General features: G+C 36.8%; 1 protein-coding gene across 1 annotated transcript in view; it reads right to left on the bottom strand.

The window, feature by feature from the left end:
* Nucleotides 1-22,216, bottom strand: part of GUCY1B1 (guanylate cyclase 1 soluble subunit beta 1) — a 33,408-nt gene continuing 11,192 nt past the window's right edge. The window contains exons 5-14 of the mRNA XM_015860954.2: nt 18,382-18,579; nt 10,842-11,072; nt 9,922-10,038; nt 8,999-9,132; nt 8,007-8,204; nt 7,267-7,504; nt 6,222-6,362; nt 5,004-5,158; nt 4,567-4,693; nt 1-1,506 (exon numbers count right to left, since the gene is read on the bottom strand). Of these exons, the coding sequence (XP_015716440.1) occupies nt 1,483-1,506; nt 4,567-4,693; nt 5,004-5,158; nt 6,222-6,362; nt 7,267-7,504; nt 8,007-8,204; nt 8,999-9,132; nt 9,922-10,038; nt 10,842-11,072; nt 18,382-18,579 (1,563 nt within the window). The 3' untranslated portion in view covers nt 1-1,482. The remainder of the gene's footprint in view (nt 1,507-4,566; nt 4,694-5,003; nt 5,159-6,221; nt 6,363-7,266; nt 7,505-8,006; nt 8,205-8,998; nt 9,133-9,921; nt 10,039-10,841; nt 11,073-18,381; nt 18,580-22,216) is intronic.

The raw sequence follows: 22,216 nt of genomic DNA, 5'->3' as shown, positions 1-22,216 counted from the left end.
CTGTTTTTGGAGTATTACCCCACGCATTTTGAACACCACTTTAAACTGAGGATTTGATCCAGGAATCAGAACATGGGAGACACACTGAAACAAGGACTCAAGAAATCATTTAAACGCAAACCTAGAATTGCAGAATGAGGAATGTGCTTCTTTTGTATCAAATGCAACACTAAAACACAACTTTCATTGAAAATAAAACCCCAGAATTTCTAAAAATCAGTGAAAAAAATAATTTATTGCAATATCTCACATTAACATGAAACATTTATACACATATATTCTGTGCTGATAATGCATACTAGGTATAGACAACTTTTATACACAAAGTAATTGCACTATTATAATTTATAATGCAAATATTCAGAAAATGACAGACATAAGAATGGATATTATTCACACAAAAATGCACTGTATATTAAAACTGTGAAGCATCTGCAATCTCATCTTATTTTACTATGTCTGCATATGACAACCCCTAATTACCACAATGCCATGAATACAATCAGGTTCTCCCAAGGAATAAAATAAAGTCATTTCTGAAATTTAGAGACCAAAACAAAATGCAACCATGACAATCATGTCCTGGCAGCATGCCTGTCAATTCTGAAGGCTCTATCAGAAAAGAATTAGAGCACTACTGATGGCCTGAAATTGTCTGGCCATCTATTATTAACATGACAACTTCATTTAGTTAATATAAATCAATGCAAAATAGATTGAAAATGAAAAGCATTTCAGTAAAAGTACATTGGCACAAGCTTCAGATGGCAGCGTTGGACAAACAACTGCCTCCTTTCAATACAGAAAATGTTTACACAGCATCTACAAAGCCAAAATGCTGGATGACATAAAAGTACCATTTTTTTTTCTAAACAGAAGTCAACAGCTCATCAAGTGTTATTCACAATAAGAACAGGAAGCATGGTCATAGCAGAAGTAAATCTGATTAACAAGTTTTATGTAGTAGTTTCCATAATGATGCTTCATGTACTACTTTTTACAAACAGTTCTTTAAGTTCTTTGTTCTGCCAAGAAATTGAAATGCCTCCTGTCTTTCCAAAAAAGTCACTGATTTATGCAACCACTGTACTGCAGAGATGAAGATGAAGATGTGAAGCATCAGATCAAAGTGGTTGTGGCATGCATACTATAAAATTTTATTCAGTACTAACTGGTGGTAGGAAGGGCCACAGGACTGACATGCAAAAATAATACTTAAAAAAAAAAAAAAAAAAAAAGAGCCTGAAATACATGCCCATAGCAGAGAGAATACCGAATACCAAACACTATGGAAAAAGTAGCAAGCATGCCTGGAAGAAAATGGTGAGTATCATTTCAGGACAAGAGCAAAAGACAATGGTACTGCACATAACAATGGGAGATATGAAGTAAAGTAACATTCGTAACTCATCCTTACTGCCTGGCTCCCTATTTGGAGACAGTATTGCACCCTGTTCAGGATCCTTTTCTTCTTCCCTCAGCTCAGAATGTATCTTGCTTTGTTTCCTTGAATGCATGCAAGTAGAATTTGAAAAGTAAGGGATTTTCTTTGAAGCAACAACATAGTGGATCAATGCAGTGACAAAATATGTTTGACAACTTGCAACCAGTATTAGTAAATAACAGAGCAGAGCATAGGTAACACACACTTCCTTTGCACGTAGGAATGTAACAACTCCTACATTCCCTGATGGAACTACCCGAGATATTTTGACTTGCTCCCATAAGTAATTTGGGAGAAGAGAAACATATTTGGAAGTGGGGACAGATAGAAACCACAGTCAGGCATCTGAGGTTCTCTGCATGTTTTATGATTTATAACAAATCTGTTCCTCCTGAGAGAAGCTGCAGGTGAACCTCTGTTCATGCAAGCAAGCAGACAAGTCACGGTTGCTTTGGTTCTATGTACATTTCTGATGCGGTTCTGAATATTGCTGGAATGGTATTATGGAATAGAGTTCTTAAGAGGGAAAAATAGAGATGCCAACTTAGGAACACAGTCTGAAGTATGCTGAGTTGCTCCAACCTGATGATATTCTACAGGCCCAGTGAAGACACAGCATATTTTAAGCACTGGTTTTATATCTCTGTGCCAGTCATAAGCATTTTGTCCACTTCCCCTATCATATATTGATCACTGGGCTTCAGTATCTGTTATGCTAACAGATATGCAAAAGATAAGCTTGCCATTCTCTTAGGTATAACAGACAAAGGGAGAGTACCACTGATACGAACCACTTCTAGATTTAAACATTGTGGAGATATAAAACAATAGAAGAACAATCAGAGGAACTGTCTTCAAAGAGATTTAAGAAATATTTTCAGGAAGTGACCATTCAAGGCATTTATTTACCACATGGATTCATAACATATTAACAAGCCATATTAATTGTTACGAATGGCTCCAACTGAAATTAATCACACTGCAAATGAAAATAATCATAAGAATGCACGTGTGTTTGAAAGGCCAGATAGAATAAATATCTGAAAAGAAAACCAAAACTGTACCTTTGCAAAGTAATTACAATAAGGTAATCAAACATTAGAAGTTATTCATATGATTTCTGCTTTTGTATTACTACTATTATATGCAGTCTATAAAGTAACAGAAATAACAACAATTCAGAATATCTTAAAGGAAGAAACCTTAGTGTATCGTTTTGTTTGTGAATGGATGAAATGGTGCAGGGAGTGAAAAAGAATGAAAAGATCATAGAAGATTATCTTCTTTCAGTTTTCAAAATCACCTCTGAAAAAAATGGTTATCAGTGTCATACACTACATGAACTTATCCTTCTAGTCTCCTATTCTCCAGAACATATTATACCAAAAAAGAGATACCTGTGATGGGAGAAGTCATTAAGTGTATGAGAAATATATGTACGTCTAAATTTAGGAATATATAAAAAAAAAAGCCTAACAAAAATTAAGAGAGACTTTTCAAGTGTGCTTAAACTGTGACTACTATGTACTCCTGAAAACCAGACTGACAGTGTTTTTCTACCATGTTTACTACTGTCCCAATGTTCCCCTCTACAAAGCTGAATTATTAGGCAATAGTAACAGCAAGTATCTGTCAGGGCTGTTCTCATGATAAAGAAAACCAGCTGTTTTACAAGCTCTCTAAAATGAAGCTACAATATTTAAAATTATAAGCTTCTAGAACCCTAAACACATGTGAAGCTGAACTAAGGAAAATATGCACCTGACTCAACAGTCTTCTGAAGCTTTACATTTAACATTATAATATTCCCTGATACAAATGATAGGACATCATTTATAATGCAGAAAGAATAAGCCTAAGGTTCTCACTTATATGTATTTCATATAAAAGTGTGGATTTGAAAGAATAGTAGCCATGTGAAGTTACATTTAACCTTCATATAAAACAATATCATAAAAGTACGATCAAAAGTGGCAGCCAGAATGTTAGCGCAACTAATATAGACTAAAATACAGACTTCAGCGGGGTTAAAATACAGGCTATTCCCTGAAGTTTAATAGCGAGAGTTAATATTGAGGGTTACCATTAAACAGTCAATATTCATACACTTGGCTACCAGTTGTAGTAGATCTTTTCTAAAGGGCCATAATGATTTAACAGTCTAAATTTCATTTTCAAAGACACACAAGAATTCAGAAGTGCAATTAAGTCCCTGTGATGTGTATGTTAAGTGAAAGAACTGCTGACTTACACTATTCAAATCAGGTATATCTTAAATTAAATACATTAGCTTAAAACTTTTTGTATTTTTTTTGCATATTACTTTCACACTTTTTTTTCTCCGTTTGCAATAGGTGGAATGTATACACCTGCTAGGCTGGCATAAAGCAACGTGATTAAATGTAAAACTTCATAGTCCATTTCTGAGTCTAAATCTCATTGGCTTTCAATAAGATTCTGGTTACTACATGTGCAAACTTCTGAAACTGTCACATAAGCTCAAAGACCACTTAGTGTTTGAAGAGCTTTGCCCTACTGTCACATTCTGACAACAAGATTTAGTTCCATATGTCATTCAGAAGATATATTCTTTATTCCATTTATTTCTGAGGTAAGACCTTTACCACACAACAATTTCTGAGCAAGAAGATCCATCTGAGGTTAACAGAACACCCCATACATCAGGTGCGAACCTGCCTGTGTGCATTTGTTGGACTGTTGCCTAAATATCTGAAGGCACATTTATTCACTCACAGAAACGGTAAATTTCAAAGTGCTGATAACCAGACATTGGTTAAACATTATATTATGGCCTTTGTATTGCAAAATCTAGCACAGTGGAGAAATCTGTACATAAAGAGATATTTATATTTAAACACTGGCATTCCCTCAAGGACCTCTTAAAATATTCCTTCTGGGACTGCACAAACGCCACAGACAAATAATCAAGGATTTCAATCTGCTGTCAAGGTAGAAAATGCATTAACAAAAGTGTAGTAGAAAACCATTCATTTCTTTCAGGGAACATTTTGTTTGCAAATGTAATGGATCTCAGTGGTTTAGATTAAATTTGTCACATGTATAACTTGTTTAAAAGAAAAATACACTTTGGTTAGTCATACCTCTGTCTCTGTACTCTTTCGGGACAAAAACCAAACCTGCATTGGTTCTTTTTTACCCTTCATAGAAACCGGACCCCTGTATTCCAGGTGGAACTGAGGATCTGAATTTTCTGGTGTCATAAGACACCTGAAAATAGAAAAAGAAACATGTAAGTGTATGCATACAAACCATACACAACTTGAACTATTAAACATGTGCATGTGTGAGCAAGTTAATAGAAGCATCAAGTCTATCTCTAGATCATTTTTATATTTACAAACCATATAATACACATCATAATACAGTCTGCCATACAGTTTCATCAGAACTCATGCACTTAACTAACGCTGTGTTAACAATGCCTCATCACTATCTATTCCAAAGGCACATTGATTTTACATTGAAGAAGTGATTTCTTTTGAAATCTCAGCACCAGTTAAAATAGTGAATCACCCACCTGTACGTATACTCAGAGACATTGATCTTTCCCTTTTCTCCAGTAGTTTCTGTCCTGCTTGTTAAATTGACAGTATTGCCAAACAGGCAGTAACGTGGCATCCTTTGGCCTATGACACCTGTGACTACCTCACCGGTATGGATTCCTATTGTTATCTTTAGAGAAAAAAAAAAATCAGGTTTCAATATTCAAAATAAATGTAGTTAATCTCATGCTTCCAAATAAATACAGGTATCATGCAGTTTCTGTCTACCAGTTTCATTTCCAGTGCCTTGCATTTTGTATTGTGCTTTTTTGTTGTTGTTCTCAGTGGGTTTTTTTATTCTGTTTTTATTTTTTATTTTTATTGTAGTGCCATGACTCTGCTTGCGACACAAAAGAACAAACCTCATATTTTTCCAAGACGCACCAAACCACGCTACTATTATATGTCATGAAGTAAAAGAAAAGTGGAGAGAGAGGAATTAACTGTAGGTCTGAGTTCAATGAACGCTCAGAAGTTGCAGAAAATGATGGTTTAGGCTAAGAAAAGACAACTTCTCAGAAGAAAGGCCCCATAGGAAACCTCGCTTCCTTGCTCACTGACAAGGTGAAATAGACAGACCTAAGCCGGGTCTTTGAGCAATAGATTTCAGACAAATAACAGTATGTATCACAACTAGTTATTTTGTCCTCAGAGCTTTTTGATAAAGAGCGGTCAATGCAGTCTCATCAACTCTGTATTAATGTGACAGCATATTTAAAAAGCTCATAGTAACAACACAACTTGAATTAACATACACTGTTGTTGGAATCACTGCCATAACAACCTATGGAAACGTACTTTTCTATTTAATGCAATGTATTCCCATGCTGATGGGATCACGAGCTTGGCTGAAAATGTCAGTGAGGGAATACTACTGTTCTATTCCCTGAGATGAAGAAGACTCATTTAATTGTACTTGATGCATAATGCAAATTTGTTGAATAGATTCAAATAGATCAGAAAACAAACATACATGATGAGGATCTAATTATTTTAATAATTAAACAACTGTCTTTGAGGGTCTGGGGAACTGCCAATACCACATCTACATGAGATTCTTCATATCATTTATAGAGATCTATCTCAAAATAATAAAGTCTACGTGGAAAGGGATTTTAGTATTATCATATTTCAAAACATTATGATCATATTAAAAAAATGGGTTCTTCATTCAAGCACACACATTTACTAACCTGTACAGGCTCCCCATCTACTTGAACTTGGCCTGCTATTTCCATCATATCCAATGCTAGGTGGCAGATAGATCGCGCATGATGAATGCAAGGCTCTGGAAGACCACTCACAGTCATATACTTGTCCCCAACTGTTTCCACCTAGCAAGGTACATATTGTTCCATTTATTATCATGGATTTCAGAATACAATACACTTCCATGCCAGGCATCACTTTGCAGATTGTCCTTCTGCTGCATTCTGTCACATGGCATTAACACGTAACACAATGTTGGCAGAAACATTCAACCTGTACTGCCATACACAGAATCACAGAATCACAGAATTACCCGGGTTGGAAGGGACCTCAAGGATCATGTAGTTCCAACCCCCCTGCCTGGCAGGGCCACCAAACATACACCTTTACTAGATCAGGTTGCCCAGGGCCCCGTCCAACCTGGCCTTGAACACCTCCAAGAACGGGGCATCCACAACCTCACTGGGCAGCCTGTTCCAGGACCTAACCACCCTTCTAGTAAAGAACTTTCCCCTAACATCCAACCTAAATCTTCCCTCCAGCATCCATCTCTGATGTCATGGGCCAACATAATAAATAGAAGGCATTCCTTCTATTTGTAGCCCTCGTATATGTGGGCTACACACATATCTTACCTATCTCCTACTAGCCACATCTGCAACTAAACCTCACTACTGAAGGACGAAACCTAAATAACTGAATAATAAACCATAGCTTACAGCTAGGTTGGCCCAGGTTTATGACTTAAAGCATACTGCTTAAATAAATTTTTCCATCTTCTAAATATGAAAGCAAATTAATGTACCCAACTAACAAGTGACTATGCACAAACACTGCAAAAAAACTATGCGCTTTGAGTTCTTTCACACAGAGTTAAACAACAGACTCATCATTAACTATGTAGTATCAGGCAATGCGGTTCAAAGTCTGGTAAAAGCCTACATTCCAATGGATGGAAAAGAGCAACATGACAGTAAATTATTGATTTGAAAAATCATAGGTTAAACTGCTTGAAAATCTACTGCTTACCTTGTAAACAAATGGATTCCTTCGTGAATCAGTTAGAATATCAAATCTCGTATAAAGATCATTTAAAAGATTAACAATCTTCATAGCTCCCTCTCCAGAGGCATGCTTGCTACAGAAGGCATTGAATCCAACAATGCCACTGAAGAGAATGGTGACATTGTCGTATCGCTTAGCTGGAACAGGACGCTTGTGTCTCAGCTCATTTGCCACCGATGGTGGTAGAACAGAGTACAGTAATCTAAATTAGACAAGACAGAAAGGCACAGACAAAATAGAAATAATTTTGAGTAAGGTCTTTACATAACATAAACATATTATTAATTCTTCTAGCAAGATCTGTTAATAGTGTCTTGGATCATTTTTGCTTACTGCTTGAGCATTTCTGCCATATCTATTAAGTAGATGGCAGGTAAGAAAGTTTGCAAAACTATTTTAGATTAATTATCAAAGTAAAAAGGATTGCCGTTTCACTTCTCTAGTGTACTTATAAGGGAAGGATCCATCAAAACACCTATTTTGATGTAGGCAGCAGCCTACGCAGCAGATGACATATGACAATCTAAATTAAGAATAAAACCCTTTAAGGAACTGAAGTGAAAGGTTCTTTCTTGACTTCAAAATTACTGGCATTGAATATTTTTTTATGTTCTTCCAAGATTCTTTTATTTTATGAAGATGGTACCTATAAATAATATATTGCTGTGACTGTTTCAGCTCAAAAATCTGGATTTGTATCTTACGTGTCTGTCTTCTTCTTTTCATCTTCGAGTGCACGCAGTGTGTGCTGCAGCCTGTCAGTGAGGATCTCCAGCTCTTGAGTCAGTTTATATTCCTCTCTGAACTGCTCTCCCAAAAGAACCAGATCACGGGTAGCGTCATGCAATGGAATATCACTCAGATATAACCCTCTTCTAGTTAAATCATCCAAGTTCATAACACTGCAATGTGAAGAAATAGACAGACATGAGTAGGTAGACAGGGGTATAATTAAGCCTGCCAAAGAAGCAATTAAACCTCAGATGAACAGCAGAGAATATGAAATAGGAGAAAAAAAAATTGCTTCTAAAAATCTGATGAACTGTATAAAATATTCCTTCTGTAAAATCCTTGGAGTTCACTTGTGTTAAAACATAGCTCTTATTTTGCATTTAAATACAAAATTCTCATGAGTTCCATAAACATATTCAATGCACCTTCTTCAGTGCGCAACTAAAAGTTAGATTATGTTATGGTAGCATCTTTCTGTCTTCATCCCCTCTCTACATCACTTTAATACACAAGATTAATGTGCAAGTCTAGTATGTTAGCTCAATGAGCATTCAGCTGAAGCTCTCCATTCAATCCCAGATTCCAAACACTCTCTTCATAAACACCACTGCTCTATTACACTAAAATTACTAAAAAAAATATATATGAATCCACACAAGAAACCAAATCAGTGACATCTCTCAGCATTCTCAGAATAAGAAACAACATCGAGACTTGCTGAATAGAGGAATTTTCACTTGTCCAAACTAAGCCAGAGCATCCCAGTGCTTATACTGAATTATTTCATAATCATCCAAGTTCCAGTGTTCAAATGCTCCTCCCTCTTTTGGTATAAACACAACAAAATCAATTAAATCCATACCCGAGCCAATTAATCCCTGTAAAATTACTTGCATAGATATTCATAAAATCAGTAACTGTAAAATGAAAAGCAGTATTGTACAACTCTTATTGTTTAGAGTACCTTGGTGAACAAAGAAAGAGAATGCTATCTGCTTCAGGCAAGTAGATCATTTGCCCTTTCAGGCGTAAGCAACTGATTTCTGTGCCAGTCAACTCATCTTCACACTCCAGCTTCTCTACATCCAACAGCCCCTCCTGGTGAAAAAAAAAAAAATTACAATTATTTTATCATTGCATTGGTACATGTGTTACTTCGCAACATCTGTGTGAATACCTTCGCTAAGAAGGTCATTGTGATGTCTGAAACAGTTACACCTTATCTTAAAACCCAATTATCATTTGAACACCAAACACTGTCCTCACTTCAACACTGATTTTCTGCCTCAGAGATACAAATCAATGGCATCTTTCCTAATTTCAAGTTCAGAACTTCTTGTTTTCTTCAATAGTTTGACAAAAGGATTGTCTATTCTATGAACTTCATAGAATTCCTAAGAAGTATTGCTGGCTTCTCTCAGGAAGTTCTTTGGCATAGTAGGTGCAACTCTACATTCCACATTCATTGTTTCATACTGCCTGCATTCCCTCTCATGTTTTCTCAAAAGAAGAGGACATAGAACTGTGTATGAATATATCAGCCCAAATGGTAACACATTTCATATTTGCCTCCCTTGTCAGAATGAAGTAAAACTAAGTGCAAATGCCCTTCCTTTCCTTCAGTAAAATGCCACATATGAGTTTGGCCTCTTGCCAGGGAAGCCTCAGATGAGACATAAATGTACTTCACCATTCCAGTTTAGTAGTTAAGTCAATTTAACATGCTGAATTCAGACATGTGATTTTTTTCTTGGCTCAAGACTGATAAGGAATCAAGCTTACTACTATGCAAGAATGTTCTCTGAAGTCTTCTGCTTTTTCTACACTTCTTTTTCTCTCCAAAGCCTACTTAATTATAGAAATGCCAAGTGAATATTTTCCAGTTACCTTGGTCCTCAGTACAAAGACTGTATTGATGTGTGAGAGGATCCCATGGAAACTAATATCAATATGAGGCCTGACCAAGGAGAACACTGACAGAAGACTACAATTTCCTGGTTGCAGCTGAAATATAAAGAGCAAACGCAAAAAGAAAGAAACAATTGAATTATAATAAAAGTATACATGGAATAATTACATTCAATTTGCTTAAATTACAGTACTGAAAGGAAGAAAATATATACTTTATGCATTTCTTCAATAGAACACAAGGTTTTTAAATTAAGGATTTTACATCAGAAGTATCAATGACTTCAAAATGCAATTCTAGCCTGCAAGATGACTTTGTAAAATTGTGTTAGCTTGTTCCATATTCATTATCTGCAAAAGTATTCCCACCATAAAAACAGTAAAAAAGCTATTCGGTGTTTTCATAAATACTGTCCCTCAAACATTCTTTTCAACAATAAACCATTTTCTCTAAAGAGCTGTCTGGTCATAGAGATCCTGATAGCCACCCTCAGTAGGCTAAACAGTTATAGCTGTTCAGTGAATGACCTTGAGAAGAATTTACTAAGCTTTTCTTCCATTTTTTTTTCCTGCAAATCCAGAAGGAAATCACACACACATGAAAAAGGCAAGAAAAGTATTCACAGCTCAAGCATATTCCTCGGTCTGTTACTTCACATTACAGACATGATCTTTAAGGAACAGAGCTGTTGCAGGTTAAGGGTTATTTTTCGAAGTTCTTTTTCAAACAGCAGGAGCACAATACAAGAAATATTATACATGGGGATGTTCTCTAGACTAAAAATCCTAAACATGTTTTATTAATCTTCAGGGGAAAAGAAAAACAATTGCCAAAAAACCACCTGCACGATCTCGTATAAGAACTTTCCATTACTATTTATGCGTAAGAATCATCTAACCTGCGGAAGGACTCTGTATATTGCATTGCCACACTGTGTGACCACCAGATCTCTGTCAAATATTATGTGGAAAGGAAAAGCCTTGCAGAAAGTATATGGACTGATGCGAGACTCTTGGGTACCATTTTCTTCAAATCTGTCAAGGTCTTCATAGTAGTCCTCTTCTTTAGATTCTTTCTCTTCAATTAAAAATTGAATGTGGTCACATTCCTCATTCCGCTGTTGAATAACCTAGGAAAAAAAAGAAGGAAAAGTTGAGACTAAAAACCTTGCTTTTCAATATTAACCAGAATGCTACTATGAAGAAAGAGATGCATTTAGACCTGAAAGAAATCTAAGAACAGCATTTGTACCTTGAAAAATTTTGTATTCTAATAAGTATGTCTGTTTTAGAAAGTCTTTTTAATTCTAGGGGAAGAATTATTCCTTTGCTTAGCTGCAGTTGCTCTTTGCACGAACAATACATCACTGACATCTGTGTTGCCTGAGTGAAATGCACATCCTGAAATGGGGATTCAGGCTCAGGTTATGCTTGCTTTCATTGGTATGTGTCACACAATAAGATTCTTCCTCTCCATGAATGGGTCTGTTGCAAGTCTTGAATTTCACAAGGCACTTTAATTCTTATTTTAATGAAAGCTGTTTGCAAGGCCTGCAATGTAAGGGCAAACATTGCTTGACCAGAGGGTGGGCATGTGATAGCCAGCCAGAAGAGTAGCAAAGGGAGCAGAGGTCTGTACATACAGCCCTTGCCCAAGCAAGCAGTGCTGACCACAAGACCATGCTCAAAAAAAAAAACTAGAAGCAATTACAGTCTTCTCTGAGTTACACTCTGTATTAAATTCCAGGAAAATTTACATCAGCAAAATCATAAATAAAGGTCTTGAATACAGCATTTAGCTTCTGTAATTTTATTAAGGTTAGTCAAAAAGACAAAATTAAAAGGGATTATTTCGTTTCCAGGGAGTCGTAAGCTGTAGTATAATTAAAGCTAATAATAAACAGAATAGCACAATTTATCTTGAGAGGCCAAACTCACCTCTTCTCAAGTCTAATTAGGTTTAATGACTGGAACAGAACAATTCTATTTATACAGTACTGTTAAACAGCAACTTTTTGGAACACACTGCACCTTATTCTACTTCCATCTAAAGTCTGATCCTAAACCTACTGAAGCAAGGGGGAAAAAAAAAAAAAAAAAAAAAAGGACTTCTTAAAATCCCTAATGCATCCTAATTCTGCCTTTTACACATTATCTAGTCACAGACAATAACAGTTCTAATAAAATAAATAAATAAATAAAAAGTAGGTATGCACAAACACTGATGTTTAGACTTTCAAACACTTCCCCTCCACAGCTGTCAGCCATGTTAGCATGGGGAGTGATGACACTTTATTTCTTCCTATTCACATGCAGCAGCATAAAGCAACACAACAATATTTTATTGCTAAATGAGGCTTAATTTAAGAAGGTGGTGTTCCTTAATCCCCTATTCGAATATAGATTTGCTCTTCTGGAGGGAAAATGGGAGTAGGAACCTAATTTAAGTGCTCTATATAATTTGATGCACTAATTTTCCTATTGAGCATGTAACTTAGAGAAAGATCGGCCTACCATTTACCAACCAATGCAGGTACCTGAAGCTGGATGTAAGAACAAGTTCAAATGTTAATGATGATAATGCTTACTTTCTTTTAAAAATTCTGCTCTGATGGTAATCCATGTGGCAATGTGTAGCAAAGAGAAATGGGAAATTATTAGTTAATAAGGGGTAAGCCTCAGGAAGAGTATACAGTGGTCATTTGAAGAAAATAAATTACATGGGTTTATCTAGTAAAGCAGAACACAGTAGATAGTATCCTAAGTTTCTTCTGAATTCACAGCTTAAGGGTCTTCCATGTCCTCCTCTTCATTTAAATCATTATCCCTGAAATTGAGAGAGACTGTGGCCATACTGAGGATTGATAAAATGCAGTTAACATCTTAGTTCTTATTTTCCCCTCACTCATTAGTACACTTACAGGTTTTATTTCATTATTACTATTATTATAGCCAAGGGATAGCTGAGATTATATACAGTAACCTTTCTCAAATTCTGTAGAACTATCGCTAAAACTGATTTATGTTTACAGATGATTTCTAGTCTTAGGTCTTACTTCACAGAGTTGTTCTTAACAGTAAAAACTTCATAATTTGGATAAAAAAAGCTTCACCATCCAGCAATGGTGAAGTTAAGTATAAGTTCTAAAAATCCATTACTTTTCAGGAAATATTGACAATACGTGAAATATTGACATTCAGAGAAATTAACATCATCACCTAATGACCATATTAGTCAGTGCATACTAGTACTCTGTTATCATGCTGCACCTTTCCTTACAGTTCTTTTACTGCTACCATGCAGTACAAAAAGTAATTTTCCATTTCTACTTTTATTTTTTTCTTAGAATGAATAATACATCAATAAACAGAACTCTAGTGTTAGTTTAAAAACAAACAAGCAAACAAGAAACAACATTAAATTAGGCCAGCTACAAGCTTTAAGACATGCCTCGATATGACCCTCTGAAGTTATTGCAGCTTTCATGGGGTTGAAGACAGTCACCACCCAGGATATACTATTTGCCTAACCCGTATGGATAAAGGTTGCTGTCACTGTGTCAGTAACAGTAACAAAGTTGCAAGTCTCCCAGGGATTTTCAAGTTCATCTGCAACACTGTAGACTCCTAGGCATCAAGATAAGCTCATAGAATGAATGACAGAATGTCCCAAGTTAAAAAGGAACTTAACGATCATCCAGTTTCAACCCACCTGCCAAAGGCAGGTTTGCCAACCACATCCAGCCTGGCCTTGAATGCATCCAGGGATGGGGCACCCACAACCTCTCTGGGCAACCTGTTCCAGTGTGTCATCACCCTCTGGATGAAAAATTTTCTCCTAATAGCTAACCTATATCTCCCCTGTCTGTTTTAAACCATTCCCCTTTGTCCTATCACTATCTACCCTTGTAAACAGCCGTTTCCCCTCCTGTTTATAAATTCCCTTCAAGCACTGGAAGGCCACAATGAGATCTCCCTAGAGCCTTCTCTTCTCCAAGCTAAACAAGCCCAGTTCCCTCAACCATCCTCATAGGAGAGATGCTTCAGTCCTCTGATCATCTTAATGGGCCTCCTCTGGAATTGTTCCAAGAGCTCTGCATCTTTCTTGTACTGGGGGCCTCAGTCTGGACATAGGACTCCGGGCAGGGCTTCACAAGAGCTGAGCAGAGGGGAACAATCACCTCCCTCATCCTGCTGGCCATCCCGTACGTATTTTGCCATCCTAGAAGATGGAAGCCGTCCTAAATGCGGTAAGGAGAAAATAAATAGAATAACCCAGACTATCTACTCAGAAATACCACATCCTCTGAGCATATTCTTGACTTATCGTGACATCCACAGTAACTAAATTCTAGTCATGTTGCCTTGAATAGCTGGAACTTATATTTGTCAGGAAGTTTAAAATCAGCGCTTCTGGCCATAATTTAACACATTACATTTTTTTCCTTTCACTTCTTTAAGTCCAACCTATTTCATCAGATACTTACTTGGTCTAATGACCTGCCCTACAATCTATGAAATAAGCTTAACTAGGATGGAACTCTCCCATTGTCTCATTACGCCAGCCTAGTTTGCAAGCCACAGAATTTCAGCATCACTTACATAGTACTAAGGAAGCCTCTATTAAATGTCTGACAAATGAATGTTCAGTGACAGAACTGACAAAGCCAGGAATCAAGCCTATTTCTTTTTCCCTTCATCTCTGGTCTTAGCTGAAGTGACATCAGCTCACCACGTATAAGAGCACAGTCACCACAGTAACAGCAGTTAAAAACCGAGGGGAAAAAAATCTCTTTGCTGTTTTCATAGAGAATATCTTTCTGGTTATCCACCTGTGCTTTTCAGAAGATGTATTTTCATAATTTTTTTGTGTGTAGCCAAGTGAAAAGTCACTCAAATATTTCAGAGGAACGATTCAAGCAGCAGTTCTTTTAAAAATGACTCTGTGGTTTATTTGGTGACCTTCACACAAGATATTTAATAAAGTAGGACCATTGTGTTACAACATGTATACTGAACACTTGCTATCTGTTAGAACTTCCATTGATAGTCCTGCAAGAAATGACTCAGTTACAAGCAGATCCACAATATAGTCTTGTATTGCAGCATCAGGGAGAGACAGAATGTTCTTGGACAGGAGGCTTTTCCTTTGCACTGTAAAACAGGTTTTTGCCATTTAACACTGAATGCAGGATGAAATTCTTGATCCCTTCTAATCAGAACTGACCATGCAATGCCACTTGATCAGTTTCACTGCAGCTGTCCCAGGGAGGTCCTGAGGCAAATCAGTTTAGTGTGGAAGCGGCACCACTGTTAGCTTTGCACATCTGAGGTGAAAACTGAAGGGATGTCTGCAGCTGGCAGTTGGTTTCGAGGCGCAGACTGTCTCACTCCACTGAACCTCTGCATCTTGAGCTGGTGAACTTTCCAGGTGCCCTTGCATCATAATTAGCGGCTGATTATGCTCTGTGATTTCCTTATCTTCATACATAGGTACCCTTTTAATATATGACTAAGTATTGCTTGTTCTCAATGACAAGTACCCAACCAGGTTTTAGGTCAGCTCCCCAGCAAGTCACATCCTGGCTTTGCTTTTTGGATTGTCGCTAGTAATGACAGTTAGAAATTACCACCTTGACAAGAATTTTCTCTGGCTCCCTTTCATTTGCTACTGTAAACCATTTTTTCCTGACAGTCTGCAGAAGTCCATTTTCCCAGCATATTCTTTTGGCTTTGTAAGATTTTCCAGCATTCCTCATCGTCCTGTATCATTTGTAGCCCTGAGAGAATCTCTGCCTTGACTTCACCTTCACCTTTATACATGAACAAGCTCTGACAAGTGAAGCAAGAGAAGGTACAGCCAGAAGGCTGCTAATAGAGATCTTATGTGAATGTCAGCAACCAGCAACATGAAGACTTCTAGTTCTTATACTGAGACAGGCATAATACGAATATTTTTCATGCATTCTCAAAGTCAGGAACAATTCTTAGGACAGTGCTTACTGCAAAAAATTATATTCTTAACTCTATTTAGCTAAAATGGATTACCATATAGGGGAAGATAAAGCAAACTGGATTTAAATTAATCAGTTGACTATTGTCAAGCTCGGCTTCCCTAGTCTATTGTGTTGCAACTGTGAATCCAAGTTCAAAATCTCCTTTTCGTACTAACAGAGTTTAACAGGGAAAAAATCAAGACCTTTTTTCTTCCTTGCCTTTAGCATACACATACCTCAGATGTTAAAAGGCACCTTTCCTTAAGGATGTCATTCTGGAAGAAGAGCTACTGTCTACCACAAGAACATGCGTTTCTATGTATGCATGTCTACCGAAAATAGCTCTGGGTAAAACTGCAGAAGGAGGGTAAAATTAAACGTTCTTTTTTTTCTACTTGGTGTATTTGGCTATTTCTCCAACCAAATAAATAATCTAGGAAACAAAAGGCACAATGTATTCTTCCTCAATATTTATTTTGCTTCATGTGACCATGTAATTACTTAGTTTCTTATTGCACCCCATACAGCAGATACTGAAAATACCTACAAATTCATTCCAGGGTTGTAGAATATCTGAAAAACAAGCAAACAGAATAGGATTGGGCTGCCACGTACCCCAGGGATCAATACAGGATCCAATCCCATTCAACTTATTCATTAATATTCTGGATGATGGGTCTAGGCTGCTGATGACATAAAGTGGGGAAGAGTATCTGATATGCCAGACGGTCACACTGCCACGCAGAGAGACTGAACTCACTGATAGAAACTTAAATTATGTGCAACAAATGAAAGTACAAACTCTACACCTGGGAAGAAGTAACCTTATGTACCTGCATATATTGAGGACTGCCCAGCTGTTTGTTTGAAGAAAAGGTCCTCATGAACACCAAGCTGAGCATTAGCATTGGTTTTTTTCCAATACAGCATTCCCAAGAAAGTAACATTCAGACTGAGGACACAATTTGTCAAAAGTTTGTTCTGGTAGACGTTTTGCATAACCTGGATTTATCCCCTGCCCCACTGATCACTTTTGTCTCTGTACAACCCTGCGATTATGCTGGCAGAACTCTCTGTGATACATAAGAAAACCAAATACCATAAGGGAACAGACACAGGTAAAAATAACCCAGAAAAAAACAAATGTTATTTTGAACTTAGTTCACTTCCTCCATCTAGTTTATTTTATAGCTGCATAACAGCTGAAGGAACACAGGAGAAGAAGCTGGAATAAACAAAAATCTACAAAGAGGATTGTTTTAACTTTGCTGCATCCTTCCCTGACTACTAACACCTGCTGTAAATATGGATTTTTACCAAGCAGAATTTAAATAAAGGATGTAAGTATCTCATCATCACCGAATAGCAAAAGCTATTCACTATAAACCTGAGTTAGCTTATAACAAGAAACTTGAAAGGCAAATACTCCAGGATAGCAGTAATAACTACCATTGTCATGGGAGACTTTGTAAATCTCTTGCATAAGCAAGAAAATAATTAAACAAAAATACTTTACTGTAATGACTGAATGAACATTACATTGAAGCATTCTTTTGATTTTAGGCTTTAGCCAGATTAATGTTAAAACAAAACATTATTACTTAACTAAATTATATGACATAACTCTGCTAGAAAAGTAGAATACTTAGAGATAGCTGAAACAGAAAAGAAAGCTTGTTTTAAGCATTTAGATTCTTTTCTACTTCATGTAAAGTATTTAATGAGTTGTTATATTTCTAATGCCAAGAAGTGTTTATATTGTTGGTTTCAGCCATTATACCTGAAGCTAACCATGTGTTAGATCACACTCTGCTTTCATACAGTAAAGCATGCGAGGCCTGATGAATTAAATCTGTTTGTTACTCTGCATCAACTCAAAACAGGAGTCTCCCATTTCACAAGTGACTTATTACACACACATCACATAAACTGCATGACTGAGGAACATTTTTCCACTTCTGGGGCTGTAGTTGCCTATCCAGCCACATCATCACCCTGTGGTAGTATAGGAACCACAAACACATATTTGCCTGGGAAAGACCTGGAATGCAGGCCAGAAGGAGAACTCCGCCCTCCAGCATGGCATAATAATCACTGTATACCCACCTTGCAATAAGAAATACAAGCCACATTTAAAATAAAGTGGAAAAAGCATCCCTAGTAACTCAGTGCCTAGTTTCTGTATGTCATCTCCTTTGAACAATGGGAAATTGTTTTGAATTGTCCCTGACTGGGTCTGCCTGCAAATTAATGCTGGCCTTCTCAGCACATGACTGACCTGTCCTTAAAGCAGCTCAAACAACAGTGGCTCTTCTTGATTCAGTACTTAAAGTCATAATTTCATAGAGGACAGCAACAATTACAGTGACCATTTGCTATCACTTTTCTTGACTTTTATCTAATGACATAAACATTTAAATGTGAACAACTCTTCAGGCATTACCTTCATATCTATTTCTGTACCATGGATCTGCTGAGCTACTGTTTTGATGATTCCAATGACAATATCCTGTAGACCTTCCCTTTCTGAATAGTAATGCAGAATGAGTCCTTTCCCCTTCTCCGCATCAGTGCATCTGAAAGAAGGGGCTCGCATACCTGGGTAAATAGTAGCAAGATGGTCATGCAGAGCATCCAGGTTCTAGAAGAAGAAATTTAAAACATGATTATAAGACATTCACATATTATCTTTGAACAAAATAAGTACATTTCTTGCCTAATCTGACTCCATCCCTTCTCCTGTTGGTCACACTCTGGGCATTTGTACTACTTCTAAAACAGCCCTCAGCATTTCAGGTAGCTCAAGGTGTTCTTTTCATCTACTGTGAAAACATTTGGACACAAACAGCAGGACACAAATAGCAGCAAAACTAGCACTATAAAAATTACTCTAAGTACTAAGAATCCAAGCTCAACTATGCTGTATTTCAAAACTCTGTTGATTAAAGACTGTATGTATTTCTAAAATCCAAAGCCCATACATTTGCATCCCTTCCAAATTCAAGCCCCTATAATTTCTTTAAATTAAGGCATCAAATACAAATAAGCGTGTTTTTATAAACATCAGTCTTTCCTCTGTTGTCAGTGAAACAACAGGCTATTTCTATTATTGTAACAGTCAGCCCAAGTTTACAGGGCCTGACCTCAAATACAAACTATGTTTAAAAATAAGGAGAAAGATAAAACAGAAACAGGACTCATGGAACTTGGCTACTGTAAAAATGTTTCAGAAAATGTCTAGAAAGGGAAAAAAGGTATTTTTATTTTCAACTGATGTCTTTGACATCTTAAGTATTTTACTTTTAAATTTTAACAAGTCAAATTGACATCTGGAGAGGAAAAATAAATGTGAAATTGAGAGGCATATCTAATGAGGATAACAAAGAGAACAAAGAGATCAAAACCACACTAAGAATACAGTGACAGCTCTGACTTTGTTTAGGAAGCAATTACCATGGCTCCAGCTTGCCGTTTACTGTAAAGTGTTCAATACACAAAAAGCAATCTGGTTTGCTAAACAGTGTTCTTAAATAATTATTTATCTGTTGTAAAACATACACACTTCCTTTACATCCTAAGCCCAGATCATTACCATATATTTCAAACGTAGTTCTCCCAGTCCCTCAAACAACTGCTATCACCAGATTCTGCATATTTTCTTCTAGCACAATGGAAAGTAAGGTGAAAATATTTTCAGTGTGCTGGCTGGCCCATTTTCCACCTTTCAGGAGCATCTGTCAATCATCAAATCTATGGAACCATACGGAACTTGTTTTCATGTGAGCTGTGAAGCACTTAAACAGCTGCTTCTTCTCCTGGAAGGCTTCCAGAGGAAATGGGCTCATAGAAATGAATTCTGGAGGATGTACCCAGACTGGAACTTCCTCCTTCAGTTTTTTAGTTTGTTTCAAACTCATGTTTTTGTTGCTATATCAACACTTGCAAACTAAAACTTGAAGAGTCAACAGTGAGGGAGTCAATTTCTTCCAGCTGTTAATGAGTATTCAGATGCAAAAAGCAGAAAAATGTTTGAAGGCAAATTCTGATCATTACAGGGTTTAAGACAATTAAGTTGGAAGAGAGGCTGTGAGAGAGTCTGGATGAGAAAAGAGTGAGAGCTGACTCCAAGGAAGTGCTCATGAATCTCCTTAATTGCATTAAGAACTGTGTTTTTGATAAACAAACTAAAGAACCAGCTGAGAATTATTTTGGAAACAAGACTCTTCAGGAGATATATGGAAATAGAGGGTAAACTATCAAGCTCTACAGTCATCAACATGCTTCCAGAAGAAGTTAAGAACAGTATTTTTTGGTATGGCTGTCTCATTATAAACATTTAAGTCTGGCACAAGCATTGCTAACAATTGATGGTAGCCTTACTGTGATTGATTACTTTGCCACCCTACTACCTCACCATCACTGACTTTATTCAAGAAACATCAAAGGTGAATCCATGTAATTTGCTCCTGAAACTCCAATCATCTTGAACTGGGGACCTGTCCAGAATGTATTGCAGCAGCTTTCAAGTATCCACTGCATCTTTTCTCCCCCACGCATACAGACTACAGAGTGAGCAAAGTACTTATTATATGCAGTCGAGAAGCAGTAGAGATGTGCATCCAGATGCAGGCATCAAAATTACTCCTACATCCTGTCATTTAGATATCACATCACTGTCATTTCCAACAACAACCCCATTTTTTCTTGTGTTTGACCTATCCTAAAGTGAATGGCCTAGAAGACCATGTCTTTTTTTCCTAGATTGTCCACCTGCTGTAGGCCAGAGGAGTGCTTAGATAGAGGTAACAATTAGTGAAGTTTTCTACCTGAATTCTTGGTTACCAGATTACTTGGATGAATTCCAGAGCATGTGCTGCTACCAGAGACACTAACTCTAGAGCTTGTTCACCCCATTGTGAAACATGAAAGGATCTCCAAGCAGGAATGAGCATGGACAGTAATAATAAATCAGATAGATCCTAGATGGTCTTAAAGAGTTATGACTGGCACCTGATATAAAAGACAGCTCAGCACTGTGCTGCACAGAGCATGTGGAAAGTACTGTATGAGAGGAATTAATCCCCTTAAATTTAAAGCATTGAAAAGACAAACAAATAAATCACCACACCTTCTACATGAGACAGAACTAATCGCTTCTCCAGTGTTTGATTTTCTTATAGTAGAAAGCTACTGGATATAACAAAAACACACTTTTAGTTGCTTAGGAAGTTTTATCTTTTCACATTGCTCCCTCTCAGTACAGTGTCTTCTTTCAATATGATTTGCAATTCTTCCAGCCCTATGTTTTTCTACAAAGTATAAATATTAGATTTAGTTGTGCTGTCTTCTTCCTCTTTCTTGAAGCCTGAAGTGCCTGTGTTTCATTTATGAATAAACTAAATTCTCTCCGAAATGTCAAGGAAAATAGAATATAAACATGAAATTTATTTTCACACACTTAAAAAACCTGCAGCCCTCTATAATTTTCAAACAATCCTGGGCTTAATACAGGTTTCAAAAAGTTCTTTCGGCACCACATGATATATTTTAAGAATCTGACAAGAAGTCAGCATATCAAATTCAATCTGCACCTATTTTAGTAAGCATATAAATAAGCTTCCTGACCTAATGTGTCTCTTAGAAGCTGCAAAAACAACAAATCATGGATAATGTTGATTTTCCATAACAATTAAAAGTTGGAAAGTACACTGTGGGCACAATTACTAATACATCTGTCTTGTTAGAATTTACAGGAGTACATAATAACTAACATCATCTTCTAGCACTGAAATGCAAGCAAAACAGCCTAAAATACTCTAATTACAAGAATATAAACGTATGCACTTTGCACTTTTACAGGGGTTTGGTATGTACTACAAACGCGTCCATCATTATTCATATTAAGGAAGAGGAAAGGACTAACAAAGTGTACTCAAAGTGATGGAGGAACTGGATAGCTGTATCTCTTTTTCATGTCTTCTATTCTTGCTCAACCCTAACCATAATTTCAGTACATCTTTAAAAATTACACTGATCCATATGCTTCCTTTGAGGGCAGCCTGTGGATGGAGATATATTGAGCTATATACATATTATGGATGTCCAAACCCACAGACAGACAATGGTATACAGACCACACATTTGGTATGCATCAGATGGAGCATAGACATAATTTGTCTTTTTGCCCAGCAATTACAGTTTGTGGGATTTGTTAAAGAAGTCTGTTAAATATGTTCATGATGCTCTGCAGTACTACAGGTTTCAGAGCAAGTAATGAG

The sequence above is a fragment of the Coturnix japonica genome, chromosome 4 (assembly GCF_001577835.2).
Source record: "Coturnix japonica isolate 7356 chromosome 4, Coturnix japonica 2.1, whole genome shotgun sequence".
Classification (NCBI taxonomy): domain Eukaryota; kingdom Metazoa; phylum Chordata; class Aves; order Galliformes; family Phasianidae; genus Coturnix; species Coturnix japonica.
The sequence above is the reverse complement of the archived record's forward strand: the minus strand, read 5'-3'. Positions and strand labels throughout refer to the sequence as shown.